A 25581-nucleotide genomic window follows, 5' to 3' on the forward strand; every position below is an offset into this window, starting at 1 on the left:
CATTGTAGGTTGGTTGCTTTGCTGTTATCTGCACTTATCAGTTCAGATATTTGACAGTGTATCTGTATAATTTCTGGATTTGTCATGATAAGTTACTGTTGTCTGATGTTCTCTTGCGTGATAATAAAATGATTTTTCATAAAGCATTTCTCAAACACCTGATAGCTTAGTTATTTCGCCAAGCTTTTTATGAATTTTGAATTGTTTTAATGTCCTATGGTTTTGATGTATTGATTGTATTAAATGTATGTGAGTGAATAATATATATGTTGCAATTAATCTGCTTAAGGTGAATATGGTTGTGATAGTCGGAATATAAAAAATTTTAAATAAACGATATACTCCTATTGAGGTCTCTCTAAAGACTCATACAGAAGTAATGTTTTTTTGAGCGACATTGTGGAAGGGATAGAAGGTAAAGTTTGTCTATTTGCGGATGATACTAAGATCCTAACAGTGGACACGCCTGAATGAATAGAGAGAATGAAAATTGTTTTAAGAAAGCTTGAAGAGAGGTTGAAGATCTGGCAGCTGGGATTCAATGCCAAGAAGTGCAGAGTCATGCATCTAGGGAGCGATAATCCTGACAAGCTATATGTGATGGGAGGTGAACCGCTAATGTGCACAGACTAGGATAATAGTGTCTGGTGATCTGAAGGCAGCAAAGCAAAGTCGCGAGGCAATAGCTAAAGCCAGAAGAATGCTGGGTCAAACAGAGATGAATAATCATTAAGAAAAAGGAGGTTTATTGTCCTTGTATAGGTCCTTGGTGAAGCCTCACCTGGAATACTATGTTCAGTTCTGGAGACCGTATCTCAAAAAGAATAGTGACAACATGGGGGCAGTCCAGAGAAGGAAGATCAAAATGGTGTGGGATGTGTATTAGAACACTTATGAGGAGAGGCTGAAGGATCTAAATATGTATACCCTGGAAGAGAGGATGTGAAGCGGAAATATGATACAGATCTTCAGATACCTAAAAGATTTTAATGTTGCCTGAACTTCGTGTTATAATCTGGTATGGTTGTGAACCATGGATCGTAGTGAGAGCTGACTCCAACCACAGGGAGGAGCCCTGTGGGGACTCACTATGATAGGTGTGGCCTCAACTGAGACTGACACAGAAGTAAGAGGCTTTATAAGACTGGAACGTGGGTAATACCCACCGAGTAGAATGAAGACACAGTCCGGAGTAGTAAGGTCGCTCAATGATGATATCCCTGGTAGTGGCTCGCAGAGCAGGGTACACCAGGAACTCCTCTCCCGATGACACACCTCTCAGGGTAGATCCGGTAGTGGCCCGCAGCGCGGGGTACGCCAAGAATCAGCAAGTAGTAGTTCAGAGAGGTGCAGGAGGTCAGCAGAACAAGGTAGATGACAGTACTCACTCCGAAGTGTAGATGAAAGTAGCTGGGATGAGCACAGTAGTGGCCCAAGGCACGGGGTACACCAGTGGTTCTGTCAGCAAGATGGTAGAAATGAGAAGCATACTCACAAAGCTGAACTAGGCAGGATCCCAGAAAAGTAAAGATGGATTCTCCAGGCAGGAAGGCCCTCCGAGGAGCGGATAGCCAGAACGTGACAATGCCCCCAAGGAACGGGTACCTAAGGCGTTCTAAGTCCAGGAGTTCAGGAGCGAGTTCAGAGTAGTGAAGCGAAGCGTCTCCAAGAGGAGTGGAATAAGCAGGAGGGAAGTCCCTGCTAACTTGTAGGAAGCATAGGCTGGATGGATTAAATACACTGGCGGGTGACGTCATGTGGAGGCGATGCCCTCGAGGTTCCCACCATGATGTGAATAAGAGAGGGCCTTGTACGCGTTCGTGTGCCCTAGGTAATCCTCGATTCAAGATGGCGGATGGGATTGCCCACGCCGTCCCGGGGACGCCGAAGAAGGCGATGTTTGCAGGCTGAGGCTGCCATGGCTCTGAGAATCGCTGGTGCAGGGAAAAGAGAGGTGAGCAGCAGAGGTCGCGGCCATCTGCAACCGACGGGCACAACACTTCAAACATTTTCCGTTGGAAAGAAAACAATAGAACTAGGTTCATGAAATTAAACTCCAGGGAGAACAACTTAGAACCAACATCAGGGAATATTTCTTCATGGAGAGGATGGTGTGTGCCTGGAATGCCCTTCCAGAAGTGATAGTGAGGAAGAAAACAGTAAATGAATTTAAAAAAGCATGTAATAAACACTGTGGATTCCTAAAGGCTAGAGATTGGAAATGAAGAAAAGGGCGCATGGGAGTAATTAGTAGAGAATTACCATCCTTAACCAATTAATCTTAATTCTTTTGAAGCAACTGCACTTCGACAGGGGAGAGGGGGACAGAAAAAGGGAAATTGGATTCAGAAGACAGAAGACAGAAAACACTAGGACCCGACTTTTATGGTCCAGGGTACTGATACTCATACATTAGGAAAAAAAAGTGCAAGACTGCTTCTAAGGCCAAGTCCAAAAGCAAAGCTTATTCAAGCAGCATTGTCTGAATTATCAAAAAGGCTGCTCACCCCATAAAATTGTAGCTGGCAGTAATTTTGTTATGGGTTTGATAGTTGCTTGGTTTTGATTGTAAATATTACTACCCTTAACTTAAGGCTTTATGGTTACCAGCACAGAACAGCAGTTATTAGTGTTAACAGAAACATGGAGGTAACATGCACGGAGTGGCAGTTACTACCATAAAAAACTTTCTGGGCAGACTGGATGAACCATTTGGTCTTTTTCTGCCATCATCACTATGTTACTCTATATAATATCTCCTCCTTTATCTTGCCGCCTATTCTGTGCCTATGCACCCAAGCATCCTTCTGGCTCTTGCCGTCACCTTATCTATCTGTTTGGCCACTGTAAGATTATCAGATAAGATCACCCGCAGATCCTAGTCTTTTTCTTTTTTTTTGTGCACGGAGCTTCACACCCCCCCCCCCCCCATGTTATTCAGCTCCATTGTGTTTTTGCAAACCATATGCGTGATCTGCATTTTTTTACCATTAAATCATAGCTACCAGACCTCTACCATTCCTCAGGTCTCACTAGATATACTTCCTCATGTTTTCTACATCTTCCAGGGTGTCTAACCTGTTGCAGATTTGGTATCACCCGCAAAAAAAGGCAAATCTTTCCCGATGACCCTTCAACATTTTCGCAAGCAATTCTGTGAAACAGAAACAGATCCCTGCTGCATACCACTGGTAACCACCCCTTTTCTTAAAGTGAACTTCATTTACAGCTACCTTTTGTTGCCTCCCATTCAACCAGTTTCTAATCCATTCAGTCACTTTTGGGCCTATACTTAAGGTACTCAGTTTGTTTTTAAGCCACCTACTATGTGGAACAGTGTTAAAGACCTTCCTGAAATCCATGTACACTGTATCTACCGCTCTTTCCTTTTATAACTCTCTGATCACCCAGATTAGATTCATCTGGCACGAACTACCTCTGATAAAAACCATGTGACCTTGAATCCTGCAGTCCATTGGATTCCATAAACTATACTGTTCTCTGTTTTAGTGTAATTTTAATTAATGTGCTCACCATTGAAGTTAGACTAACCATCCTATAGTTTCCAGACCTCCTCCTTACTTCCTTTGGAACCACTCCTGACTCTAAAGAAGCAGATGATAGAAAATTATTCAAAAGAAAATAAATTCCCCCTTTTGCATCTATTGGATAAAGGAGTTGTGTGGTTGCCTTGTTAATACCCTTGAAATGTAAAAATTCAGGTTAACAAATGAGTTGTGGTTGATACCGTTTTATTGGACTAACTTAATACATTTGTGATAAGCTTTTGTGAGCTATGCTTCCTTTATCAGGTTAGTGCAGAATGAGTTGCAGATGATCAAAGTACAAAAGGAACTTCAAAACTAGCCACAAATGTAAACCATTCAAAATTAAAATTGTAAAATATTTTGAAACATACACAATAGAACTTAATAATGACACTGGTTTCTTCAATGCTGTCTCCCTTCTTCTCACCCCTCGGCAGCCACATGAAACCTCACCCTTCCATTTTCTTTGCGACTTTGAAAACAGATACCAGCACTGTAATGCAGCCTTTAATTTACTTGTATATTGGGGCAACAGTGGAAGAGAACAGAGCATAGCTCTCAAAAGTTAGTCACAGATGTTTTAAGTTCAATAAAGCAGTGCTGCTAAAACTTGTTTGTTTGACCTTTTTGGCTGTACATACATTAGTAAATCTAGTCCAAGGAACTGTAAGTTGGAAACTTCTCAAACGAGCGGCACATTTAAAATCCATGAAAAGTATTTCTGGCGGTGAAAAATTATTGCAGGAAAGTACTTGCTCAACTCTGGTATTACTCACTTCACAATATTTAAAGGCAACTCCTCCTGAAAAAGCATTTAGGGAGCAGATGGAATATAAATCAAACTAAAAATTAAATAAGAATGCATTTTAATGATTTTAATGATTTGTACAATGAGAAAAATCATCATTGAAGTTTGCATGTAAATATAACTGTATACTCAATTATAAACTTGTTTCCATGTCTCTTGTGACAGATACAAAGGTTTTTTTGTCAAATTTTGATGATATCACACTGCCAGTGTTATGCTCTCAAAGCAAGATTAGCTTGAAATGAAACAGTTTACTATAGTGTGGTGCTATAAGAGAAAATGTTTTGTTTTTCTAAGGTTCTGAGCACTTTAGTTGGAGCTACATGCTAACAGGACTTTCAAGCTGATTGGAGATACTTAGCAGCATCTTGTGCCCCATTGTGGCACATTTATTGCATGGAATGTGGTGGTTCGACATGTTTACATTTGTAGAAATACGTGTTATTTCTATTCTTTCTAGCCCATTAGCAATGCTGACTTCATTGTCCCTGTTGAAATTGATGGAACTGTACACCAGGTAAGCATAGTTACAAATTTATGCTGCTAACATTATATATAGTAGTGCATTACTAGAGATCTTAGGAAAAACCTCTTAGTCAAATAACATTTTTGTATTTTTTACTCATGGCAGCAGACCTTGCAAATACATTTTAGTTAACTTTATTTTAAATGCTATCTAAAGTAGCATCCCCTCTTTATTTCTTTTCCTGGCTTGCAATATTCCTGTTTATAGCTATTTAAAAGCATCTCCTACTTATCCACTCTTCCTGTGTATGTATGAATCGCTTAAACACAAAAGAAGAATATTGTATTAGACTCAGCGAAAGATATCTTAACAGGCTAACAAACAAGAAGATTGTCATCAGAATCTAACTAGTTTTTCTCTTTATGGGTGAAACTAAGGGATCAGTTGCAAAGAGCTGCTGAGTAACTGAATTTTCAGCCAAACTTAACAAACTAGGCAGGTCATTCATCCAAATGCATTAGAGTTTGAATGTTAGCATGCAAATTTTAAATGTGTTATGCAAGTGGGAGGACTTAATGCAAGTTGGGGGTTCTTCTACCACATTCTGTGGTAGATTAACACGGGATTTAACTACATCTTTTGTTTTATGGTAGAGGGGAAAACTTGTCATGTACCCACAGCCGTTATGAGAGAAGAATTTCTATCATTTGAATCGATGAACGGTACAAAAAGAGGAGCTTGTTGTACCGTTCATCGATTCAAATGACAGAAATTCTTCAGTGATTTCAAGTTTGCAGTTAATTCCTCTGACTGTGAATGTAACACCACCCCATAGTCCCACCCTGAGTAGAATGTGCCACACTCTCTCGCTGTCTCTCCTTCCCTCCCCCATATCTTATTGCAGATGATATTTCTGCAATATTTATAGCATTTTGATGAATCTAGGGGTAGATTTTTGACTGAAAATTTGACTAAATGACTGACTAGATTTATGACAGTTATTTGTGCAGCTGCTAGCTTGTTAGTGCTGAAAATGTGCTAAGTCATAGCCATGCTCTGGGAACCCCTGTAGCAAACCATTTTTTTTTTTTTTTTTTGTTGGCTAAATGTTGATGCTTTGCATATTTAGGAGGATATTTTATTACCGGGTAGTTTTAACTAGCTAACTTCCGAAATTAGCCACTTAAACCTTTTCCAAATTGCCGCTAAATAACTGTTTAGGTTTCACAGAATGTGCTCTGTATGCCCTGGTTAGTGATTGTCTACTCTTCTTTAACATTAATTTTATACCAATTTCTTTTATTAAATATTATTTGGATTTCTATATTATAGTTCATTCAGATGGGATCCCAAAATGATTTATAATTTAATACCCCATTTCTGGATATGATGGCCTGCCAATGTATATCTAGCATCTGATTGTGGAATGAACTATTACTTTACAACTGGAGAAAGTAGTGGATTCACTCAAAATGACAAAGTTACAGTGGCACAGGGAATTTGAGCTGGCATCTTAAAAATACTTCTGATTTCACATTTCTGTGCTTTGACCATTAGCTCAAACTTTATTCTTTAAGTGTATCCGTTCATTCAGATAATTTCACCTCTACATTCTTTGTTCTACCTGCTAGACCTCATTCTATATTCCTGTTGTTATGAGTGCTTAAACATGTTTTTCCTTCTTCTTAATTCATGCAATAGAGATAGCAAAGTATATAATTGTTCATGACTTATTTGGGGGGTTTTTCTCCCACATGGTTCTGTTACATTAAACATATCAGTAATTTTTATGACCCTTCCTTCTCAAGAGGCCTTTGTGTGCACTTTTATTTATAGATGCTGCTTAATAGGTGATTACTGTATAGAGCATAACTTAGGGCAAATATATTCTGTCATGGAATTTCTTCTAATTTGGAATGGTTAAGCTTAATGTATCTGAACACTGTTTACTAGACCATCTGTAGAGCAAGACTGTTGCCAGCATACAGTATTAGAGTATGGGTGGCTCAATGGCTCAGTCGAGGCCTGAGTTCAAGACTTGAATCTAACCCGGGTCCTTGAGCTATGTGAAGAACATTGTAGGGCAATAATTGCATTCCCTGGTAGAATGAGAGATGGAGATGGAATTACAAGCATAACACGCTGGTGGGCACCATTTGGCTAGAGGAGGAAAACAGTAGAGATGTGCATCGTTTTTTGTGTTCATGTCATTCTTCGTTTTTCGTCTGCCATGGAAAATGTCATTTTTTTTTTCGGTTCGGGTCTTTTTTTTTTTCGCAAAAAATCGATTTCTAGTGCGAGCTAACTCCCCGTTAGTGCGCACTAACAAAAACCGTTAGATTTTGTTACTTTTTGTTAGTTTTTGTTAGTGCGCACTAACGGGGAGTTAGGGCGCACTGACTCCCGTTAGTGCGCACTAATCGGAAAACGAATATTTGTGAAAAAACGGGAAAATCCCGATCTTTTTCGGGCTCCCTGAAACATGCCAAATTGGACAATTTTGTTGAAATTTTCCAATTCAGCAAAAACGAATGCACATCTCTAGAAAATAGTGTCCTCTGCTGAGTTTTCTTCAACTTTGGGCTTTTGCTATGGTTTTTAAAGCCTTGGTTCATTGCCCTAGTTGGAGATGGCAAGTGTTGTAATACCATTTCAAAAAGGTTAACCAGCATCCAATTCAGTATGGATTAATTATTGAGAAGACCTTTTTTGTACTTACTCAGAAGTTGAACAGAAGAAAAACATTTACTTTTCAACTAAGAAAAAGCTTCACTGGATTCTCCTCAGAGAACTGACTGTGACCTGGTTCAAGTAATCCAGGATAGGCTGTGCACATTCCATTTGGCCTATTCTTGATTACTTGCATTAGGCGGCAGCCACAAGAAACCAACCTTGGAATGCCTGGAAGACTGAAATATCCAACTGCATGAATTTTTTTATATAAGAAACATAAGCCCTTGTGTGGCTATAGTTTAGTGGTCATAATGGTTACAAAAGGAGATGTTTAATACTAAAAGCCCAGGTATGCAGGTAGTACTTCCTTCAAAGCTACACCTTAGAAACAAAGGATTTATTAACCATTGTATGCCCCTGTAGATCTATATGTTTAGGCTGAAAGAAGATCTTACCTTTTAATTACTTAATAATTATCTTTGTAAAGTAATTCAGAGGAAGGTGAAATAAAACATGCACCTGTAACAATATACAACAGACTGAAAAAATGCATTGTAATTCCAAATATGTTGATCAATTTAGGATTATTGACCACTTTTGCATTTTGTAATCTAGAGAGCTATGCTAAATGTTGCACTTTGGCTATTCGTGGCTACAGTATTTGTACTAGGATTAGTCCTCCTTTGTATTTGTTCAACAAGTAAATATAAAATATGTAAGTCAAGAAATGAAACACAGTCATAGAGGACAGATACAGTGAATTTTTAAGGCAGTATTTCTATCAAGTAAATATCGTTAAATGCATCTCTGCTTTGGTAAAACAGATTTGGAGGAGTAGAGATAGGAACAAATTTGTCATAAATTATGTGCACAAGTCCCTGAAACACATTAAAATCTTAATTCATATAATGAAATACTATAATAATATTTGCCTATTATGCTCTTGACCTCCCATTACTGCTCCACTGCATGCCCTTGCCAGATCCTACTAATGCTGCTGCTTCCTCAATATAGCCAAAAAATTCTTCCTTCTTAACTTGCATCCAGATCATCTCTATTGCTGTTGTATCCTTGACTCTGACCGCCTCCTGAAATGGTTTTCATGTAGTCCAACCAATTAATGGCTGTATCATCCATCTGTCCTGCGCATCTCTTTGAGTTTCTAAATTAGATTCCCATCCTTCCTGCACAAAATTAATTTCCTTCTCTTCTTGCTTAGCCAGTCCTTACCAATGGGATATCTCCACTCCACTGCTGCTGGAGACTAGATTCTGGTTCCGATTCACATGTGGGTTTTTTTGCATCGGGCCCGATTGCGATTTTGTTTATCGGCTGCGCCCGAGCCGATAAACAAAAAACCCACCCCAAACCTTTAAAACTAACCCCTTAGCTTCCCCCACCCTCCCGACCCCCCCCCCCCCCCAAAACTTTTTACAGGTACCTGGTGGTCCAGTGGAGGTCCCGGGAGCGATCTCCTGCTCCGGGCCATCCTCCCGCTCCTGGGCCGTCGGTTGCCACTAATCAAAATGGCGCCGATGGCCCTTTCCCTTTACCATGTGACAGGGTATCCGTGCCATTGGCCGGACCCTATCACATGGTAGGAGCACTGGATGGCTGGCGCCATCTTGTGCTCCTACCATGTGACAGGGCCTGACCAATGGCACCGGTAGCCCCTGTGATATAGTAAGGGCAAAGGCTATCGGCGCCATTTTGAATACTGGCAGCCGACGGTCTGAGTGCAGGAGGTTGCTCCCGGACCCCCGCTGGACTTTTGGCAAGTCTTGTGGGGGTCAGGAGGGTTCCCCAATACTTGCCAAAAGCCCCTGGTGGTCCATCGGGGGTCCGGGAGCAATCTCCTGCACTCGGGCCATCGGCTGCCAGTAATCAAAATGGCGCCGATAGCCTTTGCCCTTACTATGTCACAGGGGCTACCAGTGCCATTGGTCAGCCCCTGTCACATGGTAGGAGCACAAGATGGCACCGGCCATCCAGTGCTCCTACCATGTGACAGGGTCCGGCCAATGGCACGGATACCCTGTCACATGGTAAGGGCAAAGGGCCATCAGCGCCATTTTGATTAGTGGCAGCCGACGGCCTGGGAGTGGGAGGATGGCCCGGAGCAGGAGATCGCTCCCGGGACCCCCACTGGACCACCAGGTACCTGTAAAAAGTTTTTGGGAGCTTCTGGAGGGTGGGGGAAGCTAAGGGGTTAGCTTTAAAGGGTCGGGGTGGGTTTGGGGTTATTTTTGTGTGTCGTTTTTCCCGCCCTCCCCCAAAATGATAAGGGAACCCCCACGATCAATATCGTGGGGTTTTCCTATCGTTTTGGGGGAGCCCCCGATTTCTGACTATTTTGAAAATATTGACGTTATTTTCAATCGTCCAAAGCCCGTTTCACATCCCTACTGGAGACAGAGGACACATCTACATTATTTTCACTCATGATGTCACTCCTGGGTATAAGAAAATATGAGCCCTCCATCCTATCCTGGACTTGAGGGCTTTGAATAGAATCCTCACAAGGGAATGGTTCAAAATGGTTTCACTGGGGGCCCTGATCTCTCTCCTATGGAAGGGGGGACTGGCTTGGCTCCCTTGACTTAAAGGATGCCTATGCTCACATTGTCATCTCTCCCAGCCATCGGAGGTACCTCCTATTCTTGGTGGGAGATGAACAATTCCAGTATCGGGTACTGCCATTTGGCCTAGCTTCTGTAAGCTTTGTTTTCACAAAGTGCCTAGCAGTGGTGAGTCATTCTCAGAAAGTAGTAGGAGCAGGTCTTCCCCTACCTGAATCACTGGCTTATCAAGAGCACCACCAAGCCCAGGGTCTTGCAGTCTCTCCAATCCTCAATCCGGATTTTGGAGACCATGGGGATTCTGATCAACTACCCGAAGTCCCAACTGGTTCCATCCCTACAGCTGGACTTCATTGGGGCCAGATTTGATACATGCTAAGCCAGGCATTTTTGCCCTAGGACCGGGCATTAACCCTGGTGTCCCTGGCGGGGCAATCTTTCAAAGTCATCAGGTCTCTGTGCAGAAGATTCTGTTCTTGCTGGGCACATGGCGGTGACAGTCCATGTTACACCCTTTGCTCAGCTGCACATGTGTATGGCACAGTGTACCTTATGGTCCTAGTTGCGTCAGGCCACCCTGGACCTTTGGGTATGCATCTAAGTCACACTGCCTCTTCAGGAGTCCTTATCGTGGTGGGTGGCCCAATCCAATCTAGAGGTCCTGTCCCCACAGATCACCCTCACTACCAATGCCTCCCACTTGGGTTGGGGAGCTCAATTTGTGGATCTCTGCACCCAGGGTCGGTGGTCTGCACAGGAAGGTGATGTCAGATAAACTGCTTAGAGCTCCATGCAATCCAGTAGGCTTTCTGGGCCTTCCAGGATCGCCTAACCAACAAGGTAGTTTTAGTCCAGACAGAAAATCAGGTGGCGATGTGGTACCTGAACAAGCAAGGAGGTATAGGATTGTTGTTCCTCTGTCAGGAAGCGGTCCAGATCTGGTTCTGGGTGCTGTCCCAGGACAAATTCTTGCAATGTACTTGCCTGGAGCAGAGAATGTGGCAGCAGACATTCTGAGTTGCTTGTCTTGCCCCCACGAATGGTCCCTCAAGCAGGAGGTTGTGGATCAAATCTTCCGTCTCTAGGGGACCCCAGATAGCGATCTCTTTCTTTCCCATGCAACTTGAAGGTGTATCAGTTTTGCTCCCTGTTCAGGGGGGACGCCAGACTGACATCAGATGCCTTCACTACAGATGCCTCCCACTTTGATAAAATGAGGAAAATAGAAAAAAACTGAAAGGTGCAGCTGCAAAGGTTAAAAGTGTTCAACAAGCATGGACATTATTTAAAAATACAATCCTAGAGACGCAGTCCAGATGTATTCCACACATTAAGAAAGGTGGAAGGAAGTCAAAACAATTACTGTCATGGTTAAAAGGTGAGGTGAAAGAGGGTATTTTAACCAAAAAAACATCCTTCAAAAATTGGAAGAAAGATCCATCTGAAGAAAATCGTATAAACATAAGCATTGTCAAGTAAAGTGTAAAACATTGATAAGACAGGCAAAGAGAGAATTTGAAATGAAGATGGCCATAGAGGCAAAAACTCATAATAAAAATGTTTTTAAATATATCCGAAGCAAGAAGCCTGTGAGGGAGTTGGTTGGACCATTAGATGACCGAGGGATTAAAGGGGCTCTTAGGGAAGATAAGGCCATTGCAGAAAGACTAAATGAATTCTTTGCTTTCTTGTTTACTAATGAGGATGTTAGGGAGCTACAAGTTCCAGAGATGGTTTTCAAGGGTGATGAGTCAGATGAACTAAACCAGATCACTCTGAACTGGGAAGATGAGGTAGGCCAGATTGACAAACTAAAGAGTAGCAAATCACCTGGACCAGATGGTATGCATCCTAAGGTACTAAAGGAACTAAAAAATGAAATTTCTGTTCTATTAGTTAAAATTTGTAACCTATCATTAAAATCATCCATTGTACCTGAAGACTGGAGGGTGGCCAGTGAAACCCCAATATTTAAAAAGGGCTCCAGGGGTGATCTGGGTAACAATAGAACAGTAAGCCTGACTTCAGTGCCGGGAGACTATTCTAAAGATCAAAATCATAGAGCATATAGAAAGACATGGTTTAATGGAACCCAGTCAACATGGATTTACCCAAAGGAAGTCTTGCCTAACAAATTTGCTTCATTTTTTTGAAGGGGTTAATAAACCGGTAGATGTAGTGTATTTGGATTTTCAGAAGGTGTTTGACAAAGTCCCTCATGAGAGGCTTCTAAGAAAACTAAACTAAAAAGTCATGGGATAGGAGGCGATTTTCTTTCGTGGATTACAAACTGGTTAAAAGACAGGAAATAGGGAGAAGGATTAAATGGTCAATTTTCTCAGTGGAAAAGGGTAAACAGTGGAGTGCCTCAGGGATCTGTAGTTAGACCGGTGCTTTTCAATATAATGATATGGAAAGGAATTCGATGCGTGAGGTTATCAAATTTGCGGACGATACAAAATTATTCAGAGTAGTTAAATCACAAGCGGATTGTGATACATTACAGAAGGACCTTGCAAGACTGGAAGATTAGGCATCCAAATGGAAGAATGAAATTTAATGTGGACAAGTGCAAGGTGTTGCACATAGGGAAAAATAACCCTTGCTGTAGTTACACGATGTTAGGTTCCATATTAGGAACTACCACCCAGGAAAAAGATCTAGGCATCATAGTGGATAATACTTTAAAATCATTGGCTCAGTGTGCTGCAGCAGTCAAAAAAGAAAACAGAATGTTAGGAATTATTAGGAAGGGAATGGTTAATAAAACGGAAAATGTCATAATGCCTCTATCGCTCCATGGTGAGACCGTACCTTGAATACTGTGTACAATTCTGGTCACTACATCTCAAAAAAGATATAGTTGTGATGGAGAAGGTACAGAGAAGGGCAACCAAAATAATAAAGGGGATGGAACAGCTCCCCTATGAGGAAAGGCTGAAGAGGTTAGGGCTGTTTAGCTTGGAGAAGAGGTGGCTGAGGGGGGATATGATAGAGATCTTTAAGATCATGAGAGGTCTTGAACGAGTAGATGTGAATTTGTTATTTACACTTTCGAATAATAGAAGGACAAGGGGGCATTCCATGAAGTTAGCAAGTAGCACATTTAAGACAAATCGGAGAAAATTCTTTTTCACTCAATGCACAATTAAGCTCTGGAATTTGTTGCCAGAGGATGTGGTTAGTGCAGTTAGTGTAGCTGGGTTCAAAAATGGTTTGGATAAGTTCTTGGAGGAGAAGTACATTAACTGCTATTAATCAAGTTTACTTAGGGAATAGCCACTGCTATTAATTGCATCAGTAGCATGGGATCTTCTTGGTGTTTGGGTAATTGCCAGGTTCTTGAGGCCTGGTTTGGCCTCTGTTGGAAATAGGATGCTGGGCTTGATGGACCCTTGGTCTGACCCAGCATGGCAATTTCTTATGTTCACCCACCATTGGGACACCGGCCTCCTGTATGCATATCCACCACTTCCACTAGAGTCAAAGACTCTCCTGAAGCTTGAACAGGATCGGGGAACTATGATCCTAATTGCGCCGTATTGGCCAAGGCTGATCTGGTTCCCCCTTTTGCAGGATCTATTCTTCTGGATGCTGATCAGCCTGGGGACCTCCCCAGGCCTGATCACATCAGATCATGGTAGGCTACGCCATTTCAGCCTCCGGGCCTTAACTCTCATGGCTTGGATGTTGAAAGGATGACCTTGCAGACGCTGGACCTTTCAGAAGAGGTATCTCGTATCCTGATGGATTCCAGGAAACTTTCCGCTAGAAAATCTTACAGTCTGAAGTGGAAGAGGTTCTTATTCTGGTGTGAGGGACATGGGTTGGATCTGTTCTCCTGTTCCACCTAAAGCTTCTGGACTACCTGTTGTACCTCTCCAGGGCTGGTCTGAAAACCACCTCCATGAGGGTCCACCTCAGTGCTATTTGAGCCTACCACCGCAGGGTGGATGACTTACCCATCTTAACGCAGCCAATGGTAGGGAGCTTCATGCGAGGCCTACTTCAGGTCAAGCCTCTGATTAGGCCAGCAGTGGTATCATGGGTCCTTAGTGTGGTCTTGGCCCACTTGATGAGCGCCCCATTTGAGCCCCTGTGGTGTTCTGACCTGAAGTATCTGTCCTGGAAAGTGTCCTTTATCCCACTGTAATTGATTTTACAGCTATTACTGCATTGGTGCATTGGGTCCGAGTCACGGCACCATACTATAGCAGTTAGCTATTATAATAAATGTTATCTTCCTGGTTGTGGTTACCTCTGCATGCAGGGTCAGCGAACTTCAGGCTCTGGTGTCATACCCGCCTTATATAAAATTTTTTCATGATAAGGTGGTTCTACGCATGCATCCTAAGTTCCTTCCTAAGGTGGTGATGGACTTCCATCTCAATCAGTCTATCATCCTACTCACCTTTTTTCCAAAGCCACATTCACACCAGGGCGAGCAGGCTCTACACATCCTGAACTGCAGGATGACCCTAGCCTTTTATCTAGAGCATAGGGCGGGCCATAGGCAGTCCATCAACTCTTTGTCTCATTTGACAAAAATAGACGGATTTGCAGTGTCTAAGCAGACCTTAACAAACTGGTTGGCAGATTGCATTTCGTTCTGCTACTCACAGGTGGACTGCAGCTTGGTGGCCATTTTAAGGCTCATTCTGTACAAGGCAAGGCAGTGTCGGTTGCCCACTTGCATGTGGTGCCTATGGGTGAGATCTGCAGAGCTACAACCTGGAGTTCTTTCCATACTTTAGCCGTACATTACTGCCTGGATAAGGACAACCGACATGACAGCGGTTTTGGTCAGTCGGTCCTCCGTAATCTTTTTCATCTTGTGAAACTCAACTCTGCCTACCTTAGGCCCTTGGATTGGGTTCAGGCTATCTCCCAGGTTGTAGCAGCAATGCTTGCTGTGCACGTTGGCACCTGTTAAGTGCTGGCTCCTTATAGTTGGGAGCAACCTGTAGCTACATAGTCACCCATGTGTGAAGAGTACCATACTGCTTGTCCTAGGAAACAGCAGAGTAACAGGTGTTCTCCTAGGTCAGCAGGATTTTAGTCCTCATGAAACCCGCCTGCCACCCTGGGGAGTTGGATTTCTCCTGTTTGTTATTTTATTTTTGTCAATTTTGTGTTACAAGACTGAAGAGAGACGCGTGGATAGTGGCATGCTGGGCATGCTTAGTGTGCCAGTCAAAGTTCTAGAAACTTTTACAAATGTTTTCTGTGCCGGGCTCCATCTGATGATGTCATCCATGTGTGAGGACTAACATCCTGCTGTCCTAGGAGAACATCTTTTACAGGTAAGCAACTCTGCTTTCTCCTAGGACAAGCAGTATAGTACTCCTCAAAATGGGAGACATCTACTCTGTTTTCCCCATTGCTTTTGCCATGCTTTTTTGAATTCCAGTAATTTTTGTGTGTCTCATATTTAGTTTGAAGCTGTTCCATGCTATTTATGCAGCTTTCCACAGCCTTAAAAAAATTATGCATTCTAGTATATACACTGACAAAATCATACAGAATTGTAATATCTACTTTAATTATGAAAACTGGCAAATATGACAATCTGTAGCATGCAGGTAGTGCATTAGAATCATTCTAAGAATAAAGAATAAAGCATGCTCTGAAAATAGAAAATAAGGTACCTGAAACAATCTGAATGTAATATGATAGGGCCTCATATATTCCCTGGCAAGTGATTATAAAGGGTAATATATAAATTTAGAATAAACGTACTCTAAAGGTTGTACACTAAATATTACAGATACAGAATTATGACACATCAAGCATGCGATATTAAAAGTATAAAGTACACATTATTGTAGAAAATGCAGATAGATTCTCAGTACAATATAAGGATTCTGACAAATATAGAATACAATTAAAAATACATACAGTCTCAAAGTATGGAGACTGTAACAAAGTATTCAAGTTGTTTAACATGCAAAAAGTAGATCTATCAAACCTTTCCTTCAGTGCAAAATGTTATGGCCTACTGCCAGTGTTCTGATTCCAGGGACAGTAGCAAGGTTGGACGCTGGTGGAACAGAATGGAAGAGGAGTCTTCTGCCTATCCCAACCACTTCACCTTGAGTTTAGCCCTCAGGTCCTGGTGACTGAAAGGACTTAGACAGGAAATAGAGACATACACCAGGGTTCTGGAAGGCACCCACAGGTGCAGGAAAAACCCAGAACAGAAACAAGAGGATGCCTATTAAACCAAGACAAACTAGGACACACAAACAAAACAAGATAGGCAAACAAAGCAAGGCTGGATATGTGGTCTAAGAGTGGGGCCATTGTAAGGCTCAGAATTGATGCAGAACACAAAAACAGAACCAGAATCTGGGAATATTGGAAACAAGACAAAAGCAAAACATGACCATGATGAGGACCCAGAACTCTGGCAGACCCAGTATAGACGACAAGAAATCAGAATACAAGGCCAGACAAATGTAAGGCCAAGACTGGGACTCAAACAAAGACAAAGCTGATACACTGAGCATGATATAAGGCTGCTTTATAGCCATAAGCCATAAAGCCTGGAGGACTAGTCAGCTAGTACACAAGGCCCACTAAGGGGTCCCTTCTGGCAGGAGACAAGAACTGGCCACAGATCCTCACACAAAACAGTGGTGTCTTAATCGGTTGTGATATTTTCTCCACAGACAAGCAGGACTCAATTCAGCTATACAAGTGGATGACATCATCAGATGGCACCAACACAGAATGTGCTTAGAGCTCAGAAAGACCTAGAAGCCTTTACGAGCATGTCTGGGAGCTGCCACTGTGTGAGTCTCCTCAGTCATTGTTTTCCTACTGAAGCAAAAGATGGTTTTATGCGCTTTCCTAGCCACTCATCGTTATTTTTTGTGTATCTTCCTGCATTTTCTGTTTTTGATCTCTTCAAAAACTGTTAGGACCGATCCCTAACAGATGCAGGTCTAACACTCTGGAACAGTCTACCACCTCAACTCAGGCTCGACCCCACAACCCAATCATTCAAAAAGAATCTTAAAACTTGGCTCTTCAAAAAAGCATATCCAACATCCTCACATCATCCACCACCAACCACACTAAGATGAACCCCCCTCTCCCACCAACACACACATCACTCTCCTCCCCATAACACCCCTCATAGAATCCATAGTATGGTCAACCCCAACGAACCAAGCTATCTTGTTACATATATTACAATGTCACAATTTTTTCACTACTTCTGTTATAATTTATAATCCCAACAACTCTAGTTATCTTGTTACATATGTTACAAAATTATAATGTTTTTCACTACTTCTTTTCTTATTGATATTCTATATTTGTTTCTATCACCTGTTCCTAAATAGCTTGCCTCGCTATTTCTCGGTTACTCTAGGCTTTTGTTCTTAATTGTTCTAAATGGCACTGCAACATTGTTAATACCTTGTTACCGCCCAAGTTTTCACCCCACTGTTTGATGTATCTCTCATGTGTTTGATGTAAACCGATGTGATATGATTGGTCATGAATGTCTGTATAAATAAAATAAATAAATATAATGCCACCTATGATTCGCCACAGTCCAAATTGTTACTCATGTTACAAAGTTTCAATGTAAAATAAGAAATTTATGTTAATAGATTCCTATGTTACTCTGTAAACCGGCATGATATGTCTAATTGAACATCATTATAGAAAAACAAACAAATAAATAAATAAATAGATTTTCTCTTAGTCCAAGTATTTTTTGTTTGAGTCTCCTAAAAATGAAAAGATCTGTTTTAGTTTTTTTCTTTTCTCCACCAAACTTTTGTCATATCAGGAAATAGGTCCTTCAAGCTCTGCTCTAAATGCAGACACAAAATGTCAAGTCCCAACTACCACAAGCTCTGCCTCTGCTACCTGTGACTTTCTCAGAAGGTACCTGACTTTAATGTTGCAGAAGAATGTCATCTGAGCTCTTTTATACAGGAATCTAAAGCTGAAGTTCCATGTGTCCTCTCCCACATTAGAGAAGAAAAGGGGCAGTTTGGAGAAATCAGTACCGAAGGGGAAAAAAAGGTCAATATCTCCTAGACACCATAGCTGTGACTTTCTGGCATCAGGTGATTGGCGTAAAAAAGGAGAGAAAAAAAATCTCTGACACTGAGAAGTTCCAAGGACTGCCACAGGAAGAACTATGGTGACATTCCAATAGCATACAAAATGTTGGCACTATCCACCTCTGGCAACATTAACATTTACTGCCCTATCACTGAAACTTTCAGCACAGATACCCTTCAGCACCAAAGCTACATTAACTCAGAGCAGAGACACTAGAACCAAGTGTTCAGGTAGAAAAAGCACGCCACTATTTTGGTGCAGGAATCAGGAATCCATTCAATGGTGCCTCTGCCACCTCCTTCTGAGCACCACCCTTTCATTCAAAAACTGAACAATTATATAAAAATATCCTTTCCATTCCTCCACCTCCTAGATTGTGGAAACAATTTTAAAGAAGTTATCTAGCCAATTTTACTCCCAATCCTCAATTTTTAAATTACAAGAAAAATCTTAACAGCTCTAGATGCCTGAAGACCCTAGATGCCTGAAGACCCTCTTCTTTGAAGGCCTGAACTCCCAGTTAAAAGATGAGCTGGCGGCTCAAGAGATGCCTGAGACCTTAGCAGAATTAATGAAGTTGGCAACAAGGATTGATCACTGACTTCATGACAAGGTTCAAGAGGTCAAGAGTCCCAGAAGACCACTTCAGGGAGAGACTCGAGTCAAGTCTGTACCCAGGCCTATACCCTCAGGTCCTGTTGCTGGTGAAGAAGAACCAATGCAATTAGGCCACAGTCATCTAACTTCAAAAGAGAGAAGAATGCAAAAGTTTGGGACTATGCATGTATTGTGGACAAGCTGGTCATGCTGTACAAACATGCCCTATATGTCCGGGAAACTGGCAGACCTAAGTCCTGTGGGAGGATTCCTCTTAGGTCTAACTGCACCCTCTCCTCCACTCTCTCTTCCTGTACCCTTAATCTGCGGACCTCTAGAATATCAGACCCTTGCCTTAGTGGATTCTGGGGCAGGTGAAATTTCATTTTGAAACATCTAGTGGAACATTTTCGGATCCCCACCACGACCATGACATCTCCACTACTCTTGTCTTCTATTCATGGGGAGCCCTTACCGGGTAAAGTAACCTTGCTCACGAAACCAGTGAGTTTACGTACCAGTGCTCTTCATACAGAGACTATTTCCTTCTTTGTGCTAGAGAAGGCCATGCACCACTTAGTACTTGGGCTACCGAGGCTGCAGAAACATATGCAACAATTCAACTGGGCCAATTTGGGGCTTTCACGTTGGGGTCCAGATTGCCATGGCAAATGCCTGATGGAAGTTTCTCCAATACCCTGCATGCCAACTACTCCGTTGTTGCCTGGGTTGCCACGTCAATATGCATCTTTTCTAGATGTATTTTCCAAAGACGCCACTGATGTATTGCCTCCACACAGATCATACGAATGCACCATCAACTTGAAGCCTAACACAGAACCGCCCAAAGGAAGGGTTTACCCTCTCTCCGTAGTAGAAAATAAAGCAATGTCAGAGTATATCCAGGAGAATCTTCAGAAAGGCTTCATAAGACCTCCAAGTCTCCTGCCAGCACAGGCTTCTTCTTCGTGGGAAAGAAGGACAGAACATTACGTCCATGTATTGACTACAGAGGTCTAAACGAGATCACTGTAAAGGCTGCTGTCCCTTACCACTCATCTCAGAGCTATTCGATAGACTACAGGGAGCCAAGATATTTTCCAAGCTTGGTCTCAAAGGAGCCTATAATCTAGTTCACATCCGCCCTGGCGATGAATGGAAGACAGCTTTTAATACCCGGGATGGGCACTTTGAATATCTGAAGATGCCCTTCGGCCTGTGCAATGCCCCAGCTGTCTTCCAAAACATGATGAACGACATTCTGCATGATCTACTCTACCAGTGTGTCATTGTGTACTTAGACGACATCTTGATATTTTCCCAGGACCTGAACACCCACTGGAAGATGTCAGAGAGTGCTGCAGAGACTTCACGAGAATCGCCTATATGCCAAGTTATCTAAATGCGAATTCCACAAGGAATCTGTGCCCTTCTTAGGGTACATTGTTTCAAACAAAGGTTTCCAGATGGACCCTCAGAAGCTTGAGAGTATTCAAAAATGGACACAACCCAGTGGTCTAAAAGCTCTTAGATGATTTCTGGGATTTACCAATTACTACAGAACCTTCATCAAGAATTAGTCTTCACTGACTGTTCCATTAACAGCGATGACTAAGAAAGGTGCCAACATCGCCAATTGGTCTACGGAAGCTGTGACAGCATTTCAGAAGCTAAAAGATGCCTTCTCTAGTAAGCCATGCCTCGCCATCCGGACCCTGCATGGCCCTTCATTGTGGAAGTCAATGCCTCGGATGTAGGCATAGGAGCCATGCTAAGCCAGACCAGTGACTCTAAAATCTTGCATCCATGTTCTTTTTTTCTCCCGATGTTTCTCGCCAGTGGAGAAGAACTATGGCACTGGGGATAAAGTACTACTGGTGATAAAGATGGTGTTTGAAGAGTGGCGCCCCTGGCTTGAAGGTGCACAACATCAGATCACTGTTTACACTGATCACAAAAATCTGGAGTACCTCCGTCATGCCGAGCGCCTTAACCATAGACAGGCGAGGTGGTCCTTGTTCTTCAACAGATTTGATTTTGTGCTGAAATATTGCCCTGGAGATAAGAACGTTAGAGCAGATGCACTATCTCGCTCTTTTCTCTCTGAAGACGTTCCTGATGAACCTCAGCATATCATTGACCTGAAGAGAGTTATTCTGACAGCTACACATCCGGTACCTCCGGGCAAGACCATTGTACCCTGTAATCTAAGAAAGAAACTGTTAGCATGGGCTCATGATTCGAAACTGGCTGGACATCCTGGTCAACGAAGAACTCTGGCTAAGCTACAGAAATACTACTGGTGGCCCACTATGAAGGAAGACGCTTTTGCGTATGTAGCTTCTTGTTCCAATTGTGCCAGACAGAAACCTCCGCCCGGACGGTCCTTGGGGCCTGCTTCATCCCTTACCAGTACCAGACGAGCCCTAGACCCACATTGCTACAGACTTTGTGGTGGACTTACCACTTTCGGGAGGAAACAATACCATCTGGGTTACAGTGAATCAATTCTCGAAGATGGCTCACTTTGTGGCTCTCCCTGGCTTGCCTTCAGCTATGGAGCTTGCTAAACTATTCATCAGCCACATCTTTCGCCTCCAAGGCATGCCTAAACACATTGTTTCTGACAGAGGAGCTCAATTCACAGCAAAGTTCTGGAAGGCATTGTGTAAGAAGTTCGACATCACACTTGACTTCACCTCTGTTTACCATCCTCGGTCGAATGGCCAAACTGAGAGAATGAATAGAATCCTCAAGCAGTTCCTACGTGCCTATGTTGGGTCACGTCAGAATGACTGGGCTGAACTGTTGCCCTGGGCTGAATTCGCCATCAATTCACATCCAGCATCATCTACTGGATCTATACCTTTTGAAGTAGTCTACGGACGACAACCCTTACCACCTTTACCACTTCCACTTTCAGTGTCATCCCTGGCAGCTCAATCCACTGCCAAAAATATCCAAAATCTCTGGAGAAAGACTAAAGAGATTCTCCAAAAAGCTGGACAAAGAGCTAAGAAGAGCTATGACACTCACCATGGCAAGGCTCCTGAATTCCAGTGGGTTTCCAGTAAATAGATGTACTAAGTGAACCCTGTGAAATCAAAACTAACCATTTTCTAAATGTTCCACACCCTTCTCTTACTGGATTTTGTTGTCAAATTCCAGAAGTTCATTCTGATGCCAACTCATCAATTTGAATTCATTGGAATATATTTAGATACCCAGAAGGGAAGATCTTTTCTTCCACTTCAAAGAATGAGAACTTTGACAAACAAAGTACACAGTTTTTTCACCCAGTCTTCAATAACAGCCAAAACATTAAGGAATATATGGCAGCTACAGTTCACATCATACTGTTACACATCTACATACGAGACAAGCTCAATGATACTTGAAACTTCGATGGAACCAACATTCAATGCCAGTATCTCAGAAGATACATCTCTCTAAGCTTCTCACTTGTTCACTGAGGTGGTGAATCCAACATTCAGATCTTCTTTGTGTCAACCCTTTATTAGAACATAAGAATATGCCATACTGGGTCAGACCCAAGGGTCCATCAAGCCCAGCATCCTGTTTCCAACAGTGGCCAATCCAGGCCATAAGAACCTGGCAAGTACCCAAAAACTAAGTCTAGTCTAGTTACCGTTGCTAGTAATAGCAGTGGCTATTTTCTAAGTCAACATAATTAAAAACAGGTAATGGACCTCTCCTCCAAGAACTTATCCAATCCTTTTTTAAACACAGCTATACTAACTGCACTAATCACATCCTCAACTAACCACAGACTTAAAAAATATTAACTATAGATGCCTCCATTCAAAGTTAGGGTGCATATTTAAACACTGTTTTGTCTCAGAAGACTTGGAATGTAAAAGAGCAAATGCTGCACAGAAACCTGGAACAAAGAGCCATGTTCAGAATTCATCAGTTGTTCGAGCCATGGTTAAGGGAAACCATAATTCTAACACAGACAATCACATATCAATGAACTATTTCATTGTAAAGCCCTGTTGGCCAGTTTATGTTACACGGAAACCAATGTGATGTTTGCTTAACGAATGTCGGTATACAAAAATTTCAAATAAATAAATATATCAACAGACAAGAGGGTCCACAAAACTGCAGAAAACACTGCATGATATAAATTAGGCAATCTCACAAAACATTTCTCAATGCCATTCATCTCCCAGGCAAAGACAATATCTTAGTTAACTCACTGAGTTAATCGCATTTAATTTCACAAATGGATTGCTGCATCCCAGCACAATGCAATTTCTGTTTCATCTATGGGAAATTCTGCAAGTAGACCTCTGCAACTCTGTTCAATCACAATTCCCTCTCTACTGCTCGAAAAAATAGCGCCTGACTCATAGTGTTGAATGCTTTTTCCATTCCATGGAATCAAGGACTGATGTATGCTTTTCCCCCAGTATCATATCCAGAAAAATCTTCAAGTTAAGAAAAGACAAGGGAAAAATTATACTAATAGCCCTTTTAGGCCACACCAAATATAGTTCCCATGGCTTCAATGTAAAGTCGTTTCTTAGCTAATATGTCTGTAAGTATTCACAAATCTCATGTCATAATTCACCAGAACATTTCTTTTTTTTTTTTGATTAACATTTTTATTGAAATGTATAGCAACAGTCAACATATGCATAAACTGAGAAATATTCAGATAACAACCATATTCATTTACAAGTCATTGTTCCATCAAGCAAGTAACGTCAATGAAGACACCGCCATACAATATCCTGTATTCCCATCCCACCCCTCCCCACCCCCCTCCCCCATGTGGAAGATACACAAGTAAGTAAGAGTGAGAGACTCCCTAGACAGCTGGCGAAGAAATTAGACATCCATCCCTTCGGCCCGCCTCCGGCTCTGCCAGGTATGGTACGGCAACCAGACCTTCTGATTAGAACCCCCCTGGACAGGGCGGCGGGAATTCTGATGAGCATGGACAAGGCTTAGTGTGTGCAGACGAGGGAATATTTTCTCAATAGCTAGAGGGCCAGCAGTCTTCCAATCTAGGGCTACTAGACACTTCGCGGCTGCTAGGATATAGGTTATGAGCTTACCCTGAGTGGGGGATATGTCCAAGGGCAGATTCAATAGTACATGTTCGGGCGAAAGGACCACCTCAATCCCCAAGATTTCTCGTATGAGGTTCATTACTGAGGTCCAGAAACTTGCCAAGAAGGGGCACGTCCACCACATATGATAGAAAGTACCGAGTGCTCCGCACCCCTTCCAACACTTCGGGTCATAGGTGCCTTTGTATCTACTCAGCTTTACAGGTGTACAGTACTACCGAAAAAGAATCTTATAGCGGTTTTCAGCTAACAGAGATTGTGGGGTCCCCCTCTTGGTATAAAGGAAGATCTGATCCCAAGTCTCGTCCGTCAGAGGACAGGTAAGATCACGTTCCCAGGCCCTCATAAAAGCGGGCTTGCTCTGGGGATCCCCATTAAGATAATTATACAGCTGGGACATGGCTCTACGCAGAGTATCAGCTTGTTCACTCCAGACCTCCATCTGTGTCTTCCCTTTAGCTAAATCCCGCCCCACCTGCTCCGTATGAAAAAAATGCCGTAATTGCAAGTACGGATATACATGCTTTGGTGATAAGTCATAGGAAGCCTGCAGGGACGGGAACACAACCATGCCCTCCAACCCCCAGAGCTGTCCACAACAGTGAATCCCTTTCGCTGCCCAGATCTGGAAATCTTTAGATGAACCTCCCAGGGGGAACTGACTATTGTGGTATAGGTTCGTACTATAAAAATATCGTCTGTCCCCAGTCAAGCGAGATTTCCATTTTTCCCAAACCGTCAGTGTATGCAGCGTAGTTGGTGGTAGAGGTCGTCTGAGCCTTCGTGTATACTTGGGCTGCCAAATAAGGGAACCCAAAGGGATTGCTCCCACCTGCAATTGCTCTATCACTGTCCACGGTTTCTGTTCGCCCTTTCTATGCCAATCAAAAAGAGCCCTAAGTTGGGCAGCAACATAGTACCATTTCAAGTTAGGGACTCCAAGCCCTCCCCGCAACTTGGGTCGATACATAACACTCCTGGCTATCCTGGGTGGCCTCCTTTTCCAAATGTAGGAAAAGATCCGCCGTTGCCAGCTGTTAAGCAGAGCGTCGGATATGTGAATGGGTAGGGCTTGGAATAGATAACCTATCCGGGGAAGGATATTCATTTTGACCGAGGCTATCCTACCGAACCAGGAAAGGTAGAGCTCCGACCATCTGTCTAAATCTTGAAAGATTTTATGGATAAGCGGTGGGTAGTTCAACTGATAAAGATCCTTGGGATCCTTGCTAATATATACCCCCAGATATTTTATTTTAGTGGTCGCCCACCTGAACGGGAATTGTGCCTGCAAGGCCTGTAGGGTCGTAGCCGGCAACGTAATATTCAAGATTTCAGATTTCTCAATATTGAGCTTAAAGCCCGATACCCCCCCAAAGGTATGTAGGGCGGCCAGTGTTCCCTGTAGGGAGTTAGCTGGGTCCGTCAATGTAAACAAGATGTCATCCGCGAACATCGACATTTTGAAGGTCTTATCCTTAAGCTGCACACCTGTGATAGAGGCGTTAGCACGTACCGTTATGGCCAGTGGTTCAAGAAACAGGGCAAAAAGTAGGGGGGACAGTGGGCACCCCTGCCGTGTTCCCCTCTGAATGTCAAAGGCCTCGGAGTACATTCCATTAACCTTGACCCTAGCAGTAGGCTTGGTGTAGAGTTGCCGCAGCCATGATAGGAATTTATCCCCGAAATTCATAGCCTGTAATGTTTGAAACAAATAGGGCCA

The 25581-nt window shown here is 42.6% G+C and overlaps 1 protein-coding gene across 2 annotated transcripts in view; it reads left to right on the plus strand.

The window, feature by feature from the left end:
- CTDSPL (CTD small phosphatase like) overlaps positions 1-25581 on the plus strand; it is a 295985-nt gene that overhangs the window by 218109 nt on the left and 52295 nt on the right. For both annotated transcript variants that reach the window (XM_029588367.1, XM_029588368.1), the window contains exon 4: positions 4817-4873. In XM_029588367.1, coding sequence (XP_029444227.1) covers positions 4817-4873 — 57 coding nt within the window. The remainder of the gene's footprint in view (positions 1-4816; positions 4874-25581) is intronic.

This window comes from Rhinatrema bivittatum, chromosome 2 (assembly GCF_901001135.1).
Source record: "Rhinatrema bivittatum chromosome 2, aRhiBiv1.1, whole genome shotgun sequence".
Lineage (NCBI taxonomy): Eukaryota > Metazoa > Chordata > Amphibia > Gymnophiona > Rhinatrematidae > Rhinatrema > Rhinatrema bivittatum.